At 41.1% G+C, this 18,558-nt stretch overlaps 1 protein-coding gene across 1 annotated transcript; it reads right to left on the bottom strand.

Moving 5' to 3' along the window:
• Positions 1-3,551: 3,551 nt before the first annotated feature.
• On the bottom strand, positions 3,552-18,147 carry hif1al (hypoxia inducible factor 1 subunit alpha, like). The gene is given in 15 exon segments (XM_034115821.1): positions 3,552-3,637; positions 5,448-5,503; positions 5,505-5,554; positions 6,057-6,159; positions 6,629-6,777; positions 7,369-7,532; positions 8,211-8,360; positions 8,363-8,400; positions 8,821-8,968; positions 9,240-9,346; positions 9,519-9,703; positions 12,411-12,526; positions 12,677-12,761; positions 13,164-13,330; positions 18,144-18,147. Coding segments are annotated over 15 exon segments (1,608 nt in total).
• Between the last annotated feature and the right edge of the window lie 411 nt (positions 18,148-18,558).

Here is an 18,558-nt window from a genome sequence, read left to right as displayed (position 1 = left end):
ATTGAAAAAAACATGTAATGTTCTTCAAATGTTGTAAACAAGTAGAATACTGGAGTAAATATAGTGAGTATATTCCAGCAGTGCTGCACAGCCTGTCGGGACTGCTCAGATATCAAATGATTTCTATTAGTGTTTCTACAGTGTTCATTCTGTGGTGAGTGAAGTCAAAGAATATTTGAATTATTATCTGAATGCACAGAAAAAGGATCTGAGATAGTTGGCCCTGGTGGCAGGGTGTAGACGCACAGGTGCTCTCACTGGTTTCTCTCAGATGATGGAGCTAACGTCAGTGGTTTCCTGGTGAGACCCTCACCTCTGACCCTCTGTGACGCCTTCTCAGACCCTGAATGTATTCTGTGTTTCATGTTGTGACAACACATTTTAAATATGATATGGATTGTAATATCTACAGAAAGATAATTTGTATATTGTATTATTGCACATAATGATATGCTGAATAAACGTTTTTAACATCTCGGCCTGATTAAGTTGATTGTTTATTCCCCTGACTGGTATAATATTATTGTTTTGGTATTGATGACATTTCTTTAATTTAAAAACAGCAATAATCTAAATGAAACCATGCTTTAAAATATATTGTTTGTGAATGGGGTGAACATTTGAACTAATAGATATCTCCATGAAACTTCCCCAGTCGATTACTTACATTGAGACGATGAATTTTTCTATTAGATGTTTTCGGTTTATGTTTAAATATGTAAATGAGGAATTATCTAACGCCAAGGATTACTACATTTAGAAGAAATCTAAAGAGGCAAATAGCCAAAGTGTAGTATAATAAAAGTTCAATGTTGCGTGTTTTCTTTTCGTTAGAGAAGATGGAAGTAAAATAGCCCAAACTCACAAAAGCTGAACAGTGCATGAGAAACCATGCCTTCAAAAAACGTTTCACTCTTTTTCTCAACCAAGGATTTCTCTGATCCGCTGGACTCCCCCCCCCCCCCACCCCCCCCCCCCCCCCCCCCCCAACTGCTGTAGGAGAGATCTTACACACCATAACAACACATCTTTAAAAAGTCAGCTTCACATGAGCTCAGTGAAACAGCCCTGTTTTATTGTGTTGTAGCGTTGGAAGAGCTCAAGACTTTAGATTTTCATAGCCAACATCTACCCGGTAGATATTGATCTTTAAAACAATCAAAATCCTCACATCTGGAGACACATGTTTTGGGTGGGAGTGGGGATACTCACAAGTCTCCAGCTGAGGGATGCTCTGCTGCAGTTCCCCCCAGTGGGTGAGAAGGTTGCCTCCCTACGCCTGCGGGTTATGGGGGGTGGGGGGCGGGCAAACTCTGACTGTTGTCTCTGCCTATGAACCTAACAGCAGTTTGGAGTATCTGGACCCCCTTGAGACCCTGAACAGAGTCCTGAATGGGGCACCTGATGGCGACTCTCCTTTATTTCTGGACTTTTCTGTGTTGGTCATGGATCGGCCATAACAAGCACCATGTTTGAACATTAGGATGCTCATCTGCTTTTTGCAGATGATGTGGCTCTGATGGTGTCATCGGACCTTCAGCCCTCATTGGATCGATTGGTTCTCAGCAGGACCATGGACTGTCTACTCCTGTAGGTATTGAAAGAGTTCAAGTGTTGTGTAGATCTTGTTCTCTGGTGATGTGACAAAGGAGCGTGAGATGAGAATCAGAGCAGCAGGAGCTTACTTTGTTTCTACCAAGAACCAGATCAACAATGCAAGAGGCCAAAATGGGTTTTTATCCCAGAGGAATGCTGCCCTTAGGGAACATGTGAGAGCTTCAGGTGTCCAGGAGGGACTCGGAGTAGAGCCGCCGCTCCTTTGGTTGAAAGGAGCCAGTTGGGTTGGTTCAGGCTGGGAGGAGACCGAGGGGCAGACCCTGGACCAGGTGGAGGGATCATATCTCCAAGCTGGCTTGGAGCCCCTTGGAATCCCCCAGGCAGAGCTGGGTGTTGTGGCTGGGGAAAGCAAGGCAACTATAAGCTGTTGACGATGAGGATGAGGATCAAATGAAACCATGCAGAACAAGAACATTCAATTGTACTGAACTGATGAGAAAATGTGTTTAGTATCATGTCAGCCATGCTTGTTAATGAGTGTGGCCTCGTGCTTCTTTTGGTGTGATATACATATATTTCCAAGAAACTTCTGCTGGAGCTTCTGTAAACATTAAAGACCTCCTGTCAGGCTGTAAGAGCTTCTGATAGAAACAGGATGTTTCAGAAAGTCATTAACAGGAAACATTGTGAATCATTCCTGTAAGATCCATTAGGGACTAAACTGTGGCAGTAACCACGTGACATGTCATCATTGACAGTGTGATTAAGGGTTAACACCTGATTTCCTGCTCTAGTGTGAATCCTGGGTGTGATTGAGGAGAAGTTGGTTGGGTGTGTGTGTTGTCAGGAAATGAAAAGGAGAAGCGTTGGTGCTGTTTACTGTAAGCAGTCCTCTGTGGTTACAGTCATATGAATGGAGTCATTGATAAAGACTGACCACAGTTCCCATAACCAGCAGTAGAATGTAGATAGATAGATAGATAGATAGATAGACAGACGGACGGACGGACGGACGGACGGACGGACGGACGGACGGACGGACGGACGGACGGACGGACGGACGGACGGACGGACGGACGGACGGACGGACGGACGGACGGACGGACGGACGGACGGACGGACGGACGGACGGACGGACGGACGGACGGACAGACAGACAGACAGACAGACAGACAGACAGACAGACAGACAGACAGACAGACAGACAGACAGACAGACAGACAGACAGACAGACAGACAGACAGACAGACAGACAGATAGAGGGACGGACGGACGGACGGACGGACGGACGGACGGACAGATAGATAGATAGATAGATAGATAGATAGAAAATGTTTGCGTTGCAGCAATCTAAAAAGACAAGGTAATGTACATAAGAGAAATTAAAACAGAAACAGAAATATAATAGCATTAAAAAGTAAAAAAAGATACATGTGGAAATACAAATGTACAGTAAAAAAATACAAAGCAGTGCATTACCACTTTCCCACCAAACCAAGAACATTTACTCAATCATTGTGCCTCAGTAGCATGTTGAGGGACTCTCAATACAGCATGATATAACATTATAGATTCATATCTGTATATAAAGTGATTCTAATTAGCTTAACCTTTACCAGCTTCAACATTAAAGGTTAACACATTATTTAATCAATAACTATTACACATTGATATCATATATATCCCTAGGTAATCCACTCTGCAGAATACTTTTACTTTATGTCATTTTGTACTTTAGTAAGACTTTTTTTACAAAGTAGTGCTGTTACTTTTACTGAAGAAGATCTACATTCCATATTCCACCTGAGAAAATAATGATTTAAAAGTACATGAATTTTCCACTGGTTTATTGTGATGTTGCTTCCAGTCACGTAAGGTCTCCTTCTGACATAATGTACTTTTTCTTTCTCCTTCTGGTATTTTGGGTTGAGAAATGGATGAACTCTGAACAGCTTGTGTCATTTATCAACCAGCGTTGTGTAATCCGGAGCCCTTCAACAGCTGTCCAGGGTCTGAGGACACTTTACAGACAGGAAGTCACAGTCTTGAACACCGAGTACAACGAGTGACCGAGTGAAATCTAAAGCAGGGGAAACACAGACACTTTTACAGTCAGATCTGTACAGTGGAATTTAACTAAGTAGTTATTCTCAAGAACTGTAAATAAATACTTTTTTGTGGTACTGGTGAATATGTTATGGTATGTTATATTTTAACTCCATACAGCTGAGGGAAATATTGTACTTTAGTACTGTATATTTCTTAGAAAGTGTTAGCAGTTAAAGATTAAGATTATACAAAAGGTTGGAAGAATAAATTACTGTTTAAATGCAAGTTAGTGCTACTTTATTTTTAATATTTCCATTCTAATGCATATTTACTTGTCCCCTACTATCTCAGAAGCAAAATTATAGTTTTAATAATAACTTTAGTAACTTTGCAGATTCAGATTATTAAAATAAAGATGATAAACAAACACATTCTGATGTATAATTATGATTGAACTATGCAGTAGTATATAACACATACAAACACGTTTAGTTAGTTTCTTAGTGTCACCTTATCCATAAAGTGATGAACACATTATTGCATCAATAATTATGATCCAATATGATATTAAAATATTCTTAAATATATCATTCTGCATAAAAAGTACTTTTGTACTTGTGTATTTTGATTCTTATAATATATATTTACTATGCAAGGTTTAGTCTTTTACTAGATGTAACAGTATTTAAAAACGGTATTGTTGCTACAATACTAGCTTCCTCCAACGCTGCGTTCACTGACCAGCGTGTGACAGCAGAATGAGCAGTGATAGCAGGGGGGGTCACAGGTACAGGCAGGCTATGGGAACAGCTCCACCTGACATACCCAAGGCTCTGGATTGGCTGTTCAGCCTATAAGGTGCTTCACAACAGAGAGTGGGTGAAAGGTCACTGCTTCACAATTCACTTCATATAAATGACCTATTAATAAAATAACTGGGTCAAGCTTTTGCTAAAACAAGTATACAGATTTCTTACCAAAGTTATAGTATAAATACAACTTAATACCAATTTCAGCATTCATACATACTTAAAGTAAGTACTCATTGTGCAATTCATTAATGTAATAATACTGTGTTGCGTTTTAGTAAACTCTCAAGCTAAGAGCCTTTGTTCAACTCTAACAAAACAAATGAGATTTCCTGTTTGGAGCTGCACCAACGTGAAGGCCGATTACAAAAAGGAATAACACTTTAGTAAAAGGTTTTGATGATTATTTCTGCACACCAATCACAACCCAGCCTCTGCTTCATCAGCTTTATTCAGTTTAGGAATACAAACAAGATAAAACCTTAAAAATAAAAGGAAGCATGTTTGATTTGTCTTTCATTTGATGATGAAAGACCAACACTTTATTTATAACAGCCTCTTCGTTATCTTAGAGAGGGTTTTATTCACAAAATATTTGGGAAATATCCCTCTTATGTTCATTCCCTCCTCTTCATCACCTTCACTCTCAGTAGCTTGTATTGCCCGACTAGTAAAGCGTGTGTCAGGTTTCTGAGTGAGAACCTACAGGAAGCTACAGGAACTGGCAACATGTACAAAGAAGACTTGATGATCTGCAGTGTTGAGCTCCGGGCCCCACAGTCCAGGAGCCAGCACTGAACACAGCAGCTGGAAACTGGTTCAAAGCGCTTCCTCTGTATCTCTGTGTGTGTGTGTGTGTGGGTGTGTGTGTGTGTGTGTGTGTGTGTGTGTGTGTGTGTGTGTGTGTGTGTGTGTGTGTGTGTGTGTGTGTGTGTGTGTGTGTGTGTGTGTGTGTGTGTGTGTGTGTGTGTGTTGTGTGTGTGTGTGTGTGTGTGTGTGTGTGTGTGTGTGTGTGTGTGCGATCCACCATACCTGCAGTATCACAAAGTCCCTGCATGGCCCCCAGAACAGGGTCTCTGTCTGTGAGCAGGGCCCGGCTGCACGAAGCAATCTGATTGGTTGATTTCCTCCAGACAGTCCTGAAGATGGAATTAAAAAATGTGAGAGGAGGCAAAATAGGCCTAAACAACAAGTCAACACTTTGTGTGATTCATTGTAATGTCAAACGTCTTTAAAATAAATTCATACATTTTGGGAAACCCATTCTTTAAATTATAAGCCCTGTTTTAGAAAAAGTGAATTTTTGTTTAAACATTTTAGAATGAGTTATGAGAGAAGTCTAATGTTACAGGGAAGTTGAGGGCTTCACAGTGAATGGAAGGTGCTTTCTGTGTTCTATAAAGTGGAACTATTCAAGGCAAGGTAATGATGAGCCTGCTCCATCCATTCCTGACTGTCCTCCTCTCTGATCTGCACACAGCTCGGACTCTGAACATGTCTTCCATCATCTCAACTTATCTTCATGCAGATCACATCCCTGAGACGTTCACTAGTTCCAGATAAATGTTGAATCAGTCCTCGAGGTTCTTTTCATTCTCTAAAGCACTTTATTAACATCTTTGAGAAAAGCTGCTGCCTCACCAGCAGTCTGTGGCTGAGCAGCAGTTCCTCTTCTATGGAGGAAGGATCCGCTTTCTGTCTCTTGTCCTGAATCATCAGCAACTCCTCATCTGGGTGATGAGTCCTGAAAGATAGACTCTATGCAGCCAATGTGAGCACTCTAACTGAGGATGACCCATCCCATGTTGTTGTTACAAAGGGACTGCCATACAGAGACCACTTCACTCCCTCTGAGGGAACACAGGGATTTGAGCCTTTGCAGACCATTTACATGCACAGAAACGTATAGAACACACTATAGGAAGGGAATTCCCTGAAAAAGCAGAATAGGGCCTCTTTAAACATTTTATAATGTATTTAATTGTTTTGTTTGATTTATGTTTCTCGTTCTATAACCCTGCAGGTCTTTTGTTTTTTTGATCAACTTGTTTCTCTTTTTTGTATTTGTGTTTCTGCTGCTTTGTTTCATTGTGCAACAAATCTAATTAGAAAGATGGTCAGAAAAGCTGGTCATATTACAGCATTAGAATGGAATGTGCAAGACAAGGAGAATCACTTACTGTACTGTTGATCTAGTTCACTCTTTGTTCCACCGTTTCCTGCTGGCTGTGTCTGCCGGCCTCCCAGCGGACGCTTTAGAGGAGGAGGGCTTGTCGTCCTCCGGCACACTGCTGAGGACGCTCAGCTGGAAGTCATCGTCCATGGAGATATACAGAGCCAACATATGCAGATCCATCACCTCCTGCTCAGAGACAGAAACATGAAGCTGTGCACAGACTCAAACAGAGGAAACCTTCACTGTCTCATTTTGTCTGCAAAAAACAAACATAGTACATTTATTTTTATTACAAATTGTGATTTTTCAAAAACATTTCAAGGTCCAAGCATATATTCCAATACATGTACCTGTTTACACTGGTTTTTAGTTTTACAGCTATCAGATCTCAACCAAGACACTATCAGATGCATTGAATCAATATCATAGAGTGCAGGTTGGAATAGCATATCAGATGTATAACATCTCAACTAAACTAACATTTTATAATCAGATTTTTTTTATCTGAAATTAGTAGAAAACAAGATTTTTTACTTTTTCAAATTCTAATTCTGAAAAATAAAAGTTTAAAACATAACTAGAAGTGAAAAGGCTTCGAAAACAGACGTACCTCCAGTGTCTCTCCCTCTCTGTCTCCTGCACCAACAGAGAGCGTCTCCACCGGGCAGGTGTCCCCCCCCCCTCCTCACAGGGGCTCTGAGGGACAGAGGACAGAGGGACATCAGACAGACACTAACACTTTCATAGTTTAAAAAAAACACTTGGTATTATATATACCAGCTGATCCTCAGGGGAGGAGCAGGGTGAGGATGAGGAAGGTGGAGTGAGGGGGCTGAAGATGGGTGAGAGCAGCTGACGCAGCTGGGGGGTGCACAGGTCCTGAGGGTGCTCCGGCACAGAGCACTGACCGCAGGGACTGCAGAACGACAGCTCCAAGAAATCTGAGACACAACACAAAGGTTCAGGAGAGAAGAGTTCCCTGGGAGCTGCAGAGTATCTGAGCTGCAGAGTATCTGAGCTGCAGAGTATCTGAGCTGCAGAGTATCTGAGCTGCAGAGTATCTGAGCTGCAGAGTATCTGAGCTGCCACTGATAGTTACTCCATGTCTGTTCAAAGAAAACACTGAATAGCACTGAGTTATGATAAAACAGCTCATTTGTATTGACATTTGCTCCAAGTAAAGCAGAGCATTAGAGTTCCTGTGCATCACGATTAAATGGTGATAAATGCATTTAATTAACTGCACATTTCTAAAAGGGCCTCGCTGTTTAAATTGTATGGGATCATTTAAAGTATATTGTTTAGCACCATCTGCTGGTTTGACACTTAAAATAAGTGATAAAGTGTGGACAAACATTTGAGCTAAAATAAACTCAAACATTTGACTGATATCTTTTTGATAATACAAAAGTCGCAAGATGAGCGTTATGTAAAATGAAATACATTTAATATTACTTGAAAATAATCTATCAAACCTTTTTAATTTAGCAGAAGAAGGTACAACATGATAGTGATACTATCGCTAGTTCCCATTTTTGGCCTGGCAGTTAAACTAATAATATTTGTTTACAGAAGCGTTTCTCACTGGTGCTTAGTAAACATAAATGTGTTAGCCCCACCTCCTGTCAGCGGGGTGATGGGGTCCTCCGCCTCTGAAGCCTCCTTCAGAAGCTCCTCCTTCCTCCTGCCGGAGTCAGACTGGCTGAGGTCAGAAATCCCAGAATCCTCTGCTGGTTGGGGCTCAGCTTCAGGCAGCCGGCCGCAGCGGGCTGCTCCACGGAGAAAACCACGTCCGGCTGCTCCACACCGCTGCAGAGAGGAAGAGGAACATACAGAGTGAATAAGGGAAAAGAGATACTGGTTTCTGAACACTTAGGTAACAGTTATGTAACTTTACATTACATCTTTTCCCACGTCTTCTGTTCAAAAACCTAAAATACTGGCTTTTCCAAAATAAATGGTAGATCAGCAGAACATAGAACTGTCTCAGGGAACAGCAGGGAGTCAGCAGGGACACAGACTCAATTAGTGTAAAACAAAGACATGTAATGCAATAAAGAGAATAGTAGTACACAAAGGAAAGGCCTAACTACTGAAAAACAATGACAAGTCAATGTGAATCTCAAATACAACCCCCCCCCCCCCCCCCCCTAGACACACAACACAGTGGTCATTATAGAATCCAGAGTAAAGCAACTTTAAATGAGGAGCTGATGGCTCTGATCCGACCTGAGGATGAACTTGAGGCAGACCACGGCCTCGGGCAGCGACGTCCTGCTGCTGTAGAGGACGGTGGCCTGGGTCTCCGCCCACACGAAGCCCCCGCTGTTCGCCAGGAAGCGGTAATGTCTGGTGCTCACCTGGCCTTTAGACAGCACTACAGCAGAGAGGGACGTACAGAAGAAGAGAGACAGGACACAACGATGCACACAGAGCACGGAGACAATGCTGCTACTGTGTGTGCTGGCTCATTCTCAGTCTGCATAATTGTACAAAAGCAGCTAAGGGGAACTGCAATGATAAATGTTGTTTTTCAAAAGTAGGTGTATATATTTGTATACCTAGTATATAAAACTAAAGTTGAAAAATAACTGTCTTTACACTATGTCTATCTTCCTGTTACAGCACACACACACATTGATACTCACGTGTCTGCAGGCTCTTGTTGACGTGATGAGAGTCAAGTGCATGATAAAACTTGTAGGCTGAGCAGCCAATCAGATCTTCAGGTTTGTATCCCACCAACTCTGTCACCCTGGAAACAGGAAGATTGAAGAAAAACAACAGAAGAATTACAATTATGAAAGGTTGAGAGATTTATCTTCCTCTCTCATCTCTCTCTGTGTTTTTTCCTCCCAAAAGGAGAACCTCTCTTCTCTCTTGCCCCCACCACAGAGAGGTCAAAGGTCAGGTACAGTCAGTCCTACCTGCCCTCGCAGTGGGTGAAGCGCAGGTCCATGCTGTGGCGGGTGAGGAAGGTGCAGGTGTCCAGAGGGAACTCCACGCTGGAGGGGTGAGGGATTGGCTCACACAGCAGGGTCATCACTCTGCCTGCAGGGGGCGACGTGGAGCCCCCGCCCAGCTGACGGAGGTGACCCGTACAGTGGACAACCTGCAGGAGGAGGGGAGATTAAACATGGAGGAGCTGGGCAGAGGATTTTTACTTTAGTGCAAATTCCAACAAAACGCTTCATTGACCCGTCATTTACTGAAAACTAAACATGTGTTTCTAAAGCCAAACAAATCCAGAGTAGAAATGTTAAATGTCAATTAACACGTCGTTTATCTAAAAAATATACTCAGAAATTATCTTATCAAAGTATTTTAAGTCTTTACAGTCTATGAACTTCTTTATCATATATATGCTGTGCAAAGGATTGTGGGTAAGACAAACAGAAAACATATGCACAATGCAACGGGACGCAGTCGGACATCCTGGTACATAAATGTATTTTTAATTGTATTAATAGTATGGTAGTATTGATATTGTCAGAATGTGTTCAAGGGCCAAAAAAGGCCCCCCAAGATTCCAAATATAAAAATAATTATATATATATAGCCTATATATATATATATATATATATATATATATATATATCCCTTGTGTTATGTTCACATTTCGCACCCTTTGGTAATGTTCGGGTCAAATTGACCCGGGACATATTTCAGGGTTTAAAAAAAATACAGAACTAAATTCAACATGCACAATTCCTTATATATATTGTCTTTAACTCATTCCCCAACAATATAAATGAAATATATGATTAGTTTTTGAAAATACTCTTTGCTAGATCAAATTTAACAATGGAAGTGTCCATCGTTTTTTGTGATAAAAAATGTAATTTATGTTAAAAAAAATACACTGTAATAAAAACTAGGTTTACATTTTGCTCATGCTTTTCTAGGACAAATGTAAATGAAACATTTTTTCTAGGGCTGTCAAGTTAACGCGTTAATAACACGTTAACGCAAAAAAAAATTAACGCCACTAATTATTTTAACGCGATTAACGCATGTGTATTTTTTGTCCTCGGCCGCCGTAGTTTCAGAGTGCATCGAGTTTAAAATACCATCTACAAGCTGATGCTGACAGCCTCGCTCCTGCTGCCCGCTTGTGGCAGACCACACTTCCACGCTCACCGGCAGGCCCGGACTGGCCATCGGGAGGACCGGGAGGGTGTGTGTATGTGTGGCGCGAGCGAAGCACACCTTACGTGTTGTTGTTAGCATCTGGTGCTAGCTAGCTGAGCTAACGGATATAAGGAGCTGTTTCAATGAAAACAGAGGAGCGACATTTCGCCGACAACTGCGCCGAGCACTTGACTTTATGCAGGTAGCCAGACAGCACACTCAGCACGGATAGTGCGCGCAACACAGCTCATACACACAGGCATATATGCCTTGAGCTGCACATAGCTCCAACAATCCATCACACACACACACACACACACACACACACACACACACACACACACACACACACACACACACACACACACACACACACACACACACACAGTATTGTATTATTGTATGAGAGAGGTTCTAGGTTGAATTGAGGCGAATATTTGTAATGTTCACAGGTTTAATATTCATGAGAATATTTGTCATTGTTCAAATGATAATAAACAAACATATAAAGCATACGTGTCCACTCATATGTTGATAAGAGTATTAAAAACTTGAAAAATATCCCTCTAAGGTACATTTAGAACAGATAAAAAATGTGCGATTAATTTGCGATTAATCGCGATTAACTATGGACAATCATGCGATTAATCGCGATTAAATATTTTAATCGACTGACAGCCCTAATTTTTTCATTAATGTTTATTATTTTTAATGTGGCTGTGGGGGTCCTTCAGCGGCTGGCTGTGGGGGTCTTCCAGCAGCTGGCTCTGAGTCAAGTTAATCTTCCAATTCGCTGTCAAATTCTGAGTTTACCTCCACATTATCCTCATCGTCAGAAATGTCTTCCTGTTCCACTTCACCGTGTTCTTCTAATGCATTCCACTCACTCTCATCCATTATTAGCTCCAAGGCTCTCTGAGCAGAATATCTTTTGGCCATTTTGCTGGTAGATCATTGTAGTTCTGCACTCTACACTGTAATGTGAGGTTATGTCTCTGTTTAGTCCCTCCTCCGGCGTGCAGGTGCGAGGGGGACAGTGCGAGAAAATGTAAAATGTTTATACATTTCTGGAAGATCTAAAATGTTTATAATGTATAGGATAGTTTTGTGTACATTACATTGCATTTAGCTGACGCACACTACAAAGGGTAAAGATCAAGGTACAACAGGTTGGAACAAAATAAAAACAATTCCACATGTCCTTCACAATAAATAAGCCCCGGCCATTGAGTTTCAGGTTGAACAAAAATATCCTTATATATTTTTTTATACATTGAAAATGGAAATCGGGTCAATTTGACCCGAACACCACACAAGGGATATATATATATTAAGCAATTAATGCTTTTATCCAAAACCAACATTAAGCCATTTTAAATTAAAACAGCCACATTACGCACACATTACTCTCTTTTAAAAGTGCCCCCTAATTTGTAAATGTTGCCCAGAATAATTTTGAATGTTCCCATTCAGTGCAGAAGCCCTTAACAACTTCTAGTGTTTCAGAATTAAAAAAGCAGTTTTCTTTTTCATCACTTGTGTGTGAAAACAAAGCTCCAGTCTACAGCTCGGAGTTTCTGATGCTCAATTAACCTTTTAAAGAAATATAACATCAGGCATAAATGAACGTGAACTGGACAGGTGTGTCTCTATAGCTGAGGCAGCTGTTGCCGTTGGTAACAGCGAACCTTCCAGGCAGCAGACTTGATGTTGACGGTGCGCCCCCTGCTGGTCAGCGTGCTCTTCACTCTCAGGAAGAAGTTCCTCTCACTCGGCTGTTCTGCCAGCGGTTTCTTACGTAAACCTGAAAGCACAACTCATTTTAAAATCAAAATCACAATAACTATTTTGAGGCCTTATAGACAAAACAACCCCCCACTTCTCTGTGTTTAATGATTTTTTAATGCAGAAAAAGATAACTGTAAAGAGAAGTATGCTTATCACTAGATGTTACCTGGACGTGTAGTGAGCAGGTCTCTGAGCTCCTCCTGATCACAGGGATGAACAAAGTCATAAACACTCTGACCCAGCAGCTCCAGCTGTAAACAGCAAACAACAACTGGCACTGACAAAATAAATCAGAAAGAACCCCCAAACCGAGCCAGGAATAGATTTACTGGACGGCTCCTCTTTGCTCCAGTTACTCATGATATGTCACGCACCAGCTCCAATTAAGGAAACAATATGTTTTTTTCGTATAACAAGGGCTTCAACTTCTTAAGTTTAATACAGTTGAATTAACTGAAAGCAGCCGAGCGAGGACTTTAAAGAGTCTTTCTTTGTTGCTAAAGTGGTGATTCCTCACATTGACTGTTGCTGCTGTAAATGAGCGAGAAAGGTGGATGCTGACTCATCAGTAGAGAGTGACACAGAGCAGCTGAAGGGAATGTGATTTTATTCTCTCTTTTTTGTTGTAGTTGTTGCTGCAGGTGCTGGTGTACCTGCGTGAGGCCGATGTGTCTGCTGACGCTCTCCGTCAGGTAGATCAGCTCTCCCTCCTCCGTCATCACCATGATGAAGCCCCCGAGAGCCTGAGGATAGAAAGCATCCATCTGATCTTCCTCCTCTTCCTCCTCCTCTTCAGACTCCTCTCTCCTACCTGCTGTATCTTTAGGACAGAACAGCCATGGTTCATATTTTCACTGCTGGTTGGATTGCCATTGACAACAATGTTCTAACACCTTCCTTGTTGTTTATTTTTTCTGTAACTAAAGCATATTAAAAACAATGTTAAAAATGTTAAGCTAACATTTATTTTGGTCCTCCAGTGAATCCTATTTCAGGTATGAACCACAATTCCAAATCCTAATGCATTTTTCATGTTTTTTGCCAGATTAATACAAATGAATAAAACCCCTAATATTGAACATGCAAAGTCTCAGAGAGCTTCTTCTTAAATTAAGAAATGCTGTTTTCTCGCATGCCTCTACGGTGCACACAACAAAAACAAACCTATTGTTGGCCTGCTAGCGGTTCTAGATGAAAGGTTAAGTCATCACAAGGCAAGCCAAGCAGCAGGCCTTGTACCCAGACGACAGTCTGCACAGAATGTCACGTGACATTAACAACATCAGTTTGTGCCAACTGACAGTACAAACATCCTGTATTATAAACTGTATTCTTATCATTACTAAACAAAAATGTAATTTCTTTACGAATGCTGAGAATACGCAACGTTCTGGTCAGGTGTATATCAGTATGTAGTGTCTCTGCTTTAAAGAGTCCTCTCCTGCTGATGTTCAGGTGTATATCAGTATGTAGTGTCTCTGCTTTAAAGAGTCCTCTCCTGCTGATGTTCAGGTGTATATCAGTATGTAGTGTCTCTACTTTAAAGAGTCCTCTCCTGCTGATGTTCAGGTGTATATCAGTATGTAGTGTCTCTACTTTAAAGAGTCCTCTCCTGCTGATGTTCAGGTGTATATCAGTATGTAATGTCTCTACTTTAAAGAGTCCTCTCCTGCTGATGTTCAGGTGTATATCAGTATGTAGTGTCTCTACTTTAAAGAGTCCTCTCCTGCTGATGTTCAGGTGTATATCAGTATGTAGTGTCTCTACTTTAAAGAGTCCTCTCCTGCTGATGTTCAGGTGTATATCAGTATGTAGTGTCTCTACTTTAAAGAGTCCTCTCCTGCTGATGTTCAGGTGTATATCAGTATGTAGTGTCTCTACTTTAAAGAGTCCTCTCCTGCTGATGTTCAGGTGTATATCAGTATGTAGTGTCTCTACTTTAAAGAGTCCTCTCCTGCTGATGTTCAGGTGTATATCAGTATGTAGTGTCTCTACTTTAAAGAGTCCTCTCCTGCTGATGTTCAGGTGTATGTCAGTATGTAGTGTCTCTACTTTAAAGAGTCCTCTCCTGCTGATGTTCAGGTGTATATCAGTATGTAGTGTCTCTACTTTAAAGAGTCCTCTCCTGCTGATGTTCAGGTGTATATCAGTATGTAGTGTCTCTACTTTAAAGAGTCCTCTCCTGCTGATGTTCAGGTGTATATCAGTATGTAGTGTCTCTACTTTAAAGAGTCCTCTCCTGCTGATGTTCAGATGTATATCAGTATGTAGTGTCTCTACTTTAAAGAGTCCTCTCCTGCTGATGTTCAGGTGTATATCAGTATGTAGTGTCTCTACTTTAAAGAGTCCTCTCCTGCTGATGTTCAGGTGTATATCAGTATGTAGTGTCTCTACTTTAAAGAGTCCTCTCCTGTTGATGTTCAGGTGTATATCAGTATGTAGTGTCTCTACTTTAAAGAGTCCTCTCCTGCTGATGTTCAGGTGTATATCAGTATGTAGTGTCTCTGCTTTAAAGAGTCCTCTCCTGCTGATGTTCAGGTGTATATCAGTATGTAGTGTCTCTATTTTAAAGAGTCCTCTCCTGCTGATGTTCAGGTGTATATCAGTATGTAGTGTCTCTACTTTAAAGAGTCCTCTCCTGCTGATGTTCAGGTGTATATCAGTATGTAGTGTCTCTACTTTAAAGAGTCCTCTCCTGCTGATGTTCAGGTGTATATCAGTATGTAGTGTCTCTACTTTAAAGAGTCCTCTCCTGCTGATGTTCAGGTGTATATCAGTATGTAGTGTCTCTACTTCAAAGAGTCCTCTCCTGCTGATGTTCAGGTGTATATCAGTATGTAGTGTCTCTACTTTAAAGAGTCCTCTCCTGCTGATGTTCAGGTGTATATCAGTATGTAGTGTCTCTACTTTAAAGAGTCCTCTCCTGCTGATGTTCAGATGTATATCAGTATGTAGTGTCTCTACTTTAAAGAGTCCTCTCCTGCTGATGTTCAGGTGTATATCAGTATGTAGTGTCTCTACTTTAAAGAGTCCTCTCCTGCTGATGTTCAAGTGTATATCAGTATGTAGTGTCTCTACTTTAAAGAGTCCTCTCCTGTTGATGTTCAGGTGTATATCAGTATGTAGTGTCTCTACTTTAAAGAGTCCTCTCCTGCTGATGTTCAGGTGTATATCAGTATGTAGTGTCTCTGCTTTAAAGAGTCCTCTCCTGCTGATGTTCAGGTGTATATCAGTATGTAGTGTCTCTATTTTAAAGAGTCCTCTCCTGCTGATGTTCAGGTGTATATCAGTATGTAGTGTCTCTACTTTAAAGAGTCCTCTCCTGCTGATGTTCAGGTGTATATCAGTATGTAGTGTCTCTACTTTAAAGAGTCCTCTCCTGCTGATGTTCAGGTGTATATCAGTATGTAGTGTCTCTACTTTAAAGAGTCCTCTCCTGCTGATGTTCAGGTGTATATCAGTATGTAGTGTCTCTACTTTAAAGAGTCCTCTCCTGCTGATGTTCAGGTGTATATCAGTATGTAGTGTCTCTACTTTAAAGAGTCCTCTCCTGCTGATGTTCAGAGTGTATATCAGTATGTAGTGTCTCTACTTTAAAGAGTCCTCTCCTGCTGATGTTCAGGTGTATATCAGTATGTAGTGTCTCTACTTTAAAGAGTCCTCTCCTGCTGATGTTCAGGTGTATATCAGTATGTAGTGTCTCTACTTTAAAGAGTCCTCTCCTGCTGATGTTCAGGTGTATATCAGTATGTAGTGTCTCTACTTTAAAGAGTCCTCTCCTGCTGATGTTCAGGTGTATATCAGTATGTAGTGTCTCTACTTTAAAGAGTCCTCTCCTGCTGATGTTCAGGTGTATATCAGTATGTAGTGTCTCTACTTTAAAGAGTCCTCTCCTGCTGATGTTCAGGTGTATATCAGTATGTAGTGTCTCTACTTTAAAGAGTCCTCTCCTGCTGATGTTCAGGTGTATATCAGTATGTAGTGTCTCTACTTTAAAGAGTCCTCTCCTGTTGATGTTCAGGTGTATATCAGTATGTAGTGTCTCTACTTTAAAGAGTCCTCTCCTGCTGATGTTCAGGTGTATATCAGTATGTAGTGTCTCTGCTTTAAAGAGTCCTCTCCTGCTGATGTTCAGGTGTATATCAGTATGTAGTGTCTCTATTTTAAAGAGTCCTCTCCTGCTGATGTTCAGGTGTATATCAGTATGTAGTGTCTCTACTTTAAAGAGTCCTCTCCTGCTGATGTTCAGGTGTATATCAGTATGTAGTGTCTCTACTTTAAAGAGTCCTCTCCTGCTGATGTTCAGGTGTATATCAGTATGTAGTGTCTCTACTTTAAAGAGTCCTCTCCTGCTGATGTTCAGGTGTATATCAGTATGTAGTGTCTCTACTTTAAAGAGTCCTCTCCTGCTGATGTTCAGGTGTATATCAGTATGTAGTGTCTCTACTTTAAAGACTCCTCTCCTGCTGATGTTCAGGTGTATATCAGTATGTAGTGTCTCTACTTTAAAGAGTCCTCTCCTGCTGATGTTCAGATGTATATCAGTATGTAGTGTCTCTACTTTAAAGAGTCCTCTCCTGCTGATGTTCAGGTGTATATCAGTATGTAGTGTCTCTACTTTAAAGAGTCCTCTCCTGCTGATGTTCAGGTGTATATCAGTATGTAGTGTCTCTACTTTAAAGAGTCCTCTCCTGTTGATGTTCAGGTGTATATCAGTATGTAGTGTCTCTACTTTAAAGAGTCCTCTCCTGCTGATGTTCAGGTGTATATCAGTATGTAGTGTCTCTGCTTTAAAGAGTCCTCTCCTGCTGATGTTCAGGTGTATATCAGTATGTAGTGTCTCTATTTTAAAGAGTCCTCTCCTGCTGATGTTCAGGTGTATATCAGTATGTAGTGTCTCTACTTTAAAGAGTCCTCTCCTGCTGATGTTCAGGTGTATATCAGTATGTAGTGTCTCTACTTTAAAGAGTCCTCTCCTGCTGATGTTCAGGTGTATATCAGTATGTAGTGTCTCTACTTTAAAGAGTCCTCTCCTGCTGATGTTCAGGTGTATATCAGTATGTAGTGTCTCTACTTTAAAGAGTCCTCTCCTGCTGATGTTCAGGTGTATATCAGTATGTAGTGTCTCTACTTTAAAGAGTCCTCTCCTGCTGATGTTCAGGTTTATATCAGTATGTAGTGTCTCTACTTTAAAGAGTCCTCTCCTGCTGATGTTCAGGTGTATATCAGTATGTAGTGTCTCTACTTTAAAGAGTCCTCTCCTGCTGATGTTCAGGTGTATATCAGTATGTAGTGTCTCTACTTTAAAGAGTCCTCTCCTGCTGATGTTCAGGTGTATATCAGTATGTAGTGTCTCTACATGTCTCCATGCTTTAATGTTCAAAAAGCTCTTTATTTTTCTCATACTGCTTGTGCTGCAGCACCTCTTTTCACCCTCTGAAACCAGAGCCCAGTCTGCTCTGATTGGTTAGCAGAATCGAGCCTCTTTGATTGAAAAGAGCGACAGTGAGCTGTACGGGGTAACACACAGTCAGGGGGTACATCTCTCAGTTCTGCAGATTTTATTTGTAAATGTTGGATTTTTTACTGTCTTTCAGTGGCCATAGACATGCAGTATAAACTTGTTTCCTCACCCATTCTAAGAATGTTTTTTGATTACTATGCCATTTTGAAATGGCATAAACTGGACTAAGCCTCCACTGGTTTTGATGAGCCCAACACTATTCATGTGTGATGATGTAAGTCCCCATAGAAGCCATCTCACTGTGGTGAGAGCATCCTTTGAAAGTGAACCCGGCTGTAAAACGAGCTCTGTGACGATTCCAGCCTGTTCAAACTTTACTGCCACTGAAGTGTTTTCAATCCAAATCACAGCCTGGACTGTTTTATGGTTCCCTCAAGGTCTTAGTGTGGTATTTTGGAGAGTTTATTGACTTCTGTTATTGACTTGAGTTGTCAAAAAGCCAAATATTGCTGCAACGTCTTAGAAGACATAACTTAGAATGGGAATAGCCATTATAACTGTTTAAACAATGTTCTAAGCTTCTA

This window comes from Trematomus bernacchii, unplaced genomic scaffold (genome assembly GCF_902827165.1).
Source record: "Trematomus bernacchii unplaced genomic scaffold, fTreBer1.1, whole genome shotgun sequence".
Taxonomy (NCBI): domain Eukaryota; kingdom Metazoa; phylum Chordata; class Actinopteri; order Perciformes; family Nototheniidae; genus Trematomus; species Trematomus bernacchii.
Note: the sequence above shows the minus strand (reverse complement) of the source record. Positions and strands in the feature narration are given on the sequence as shown.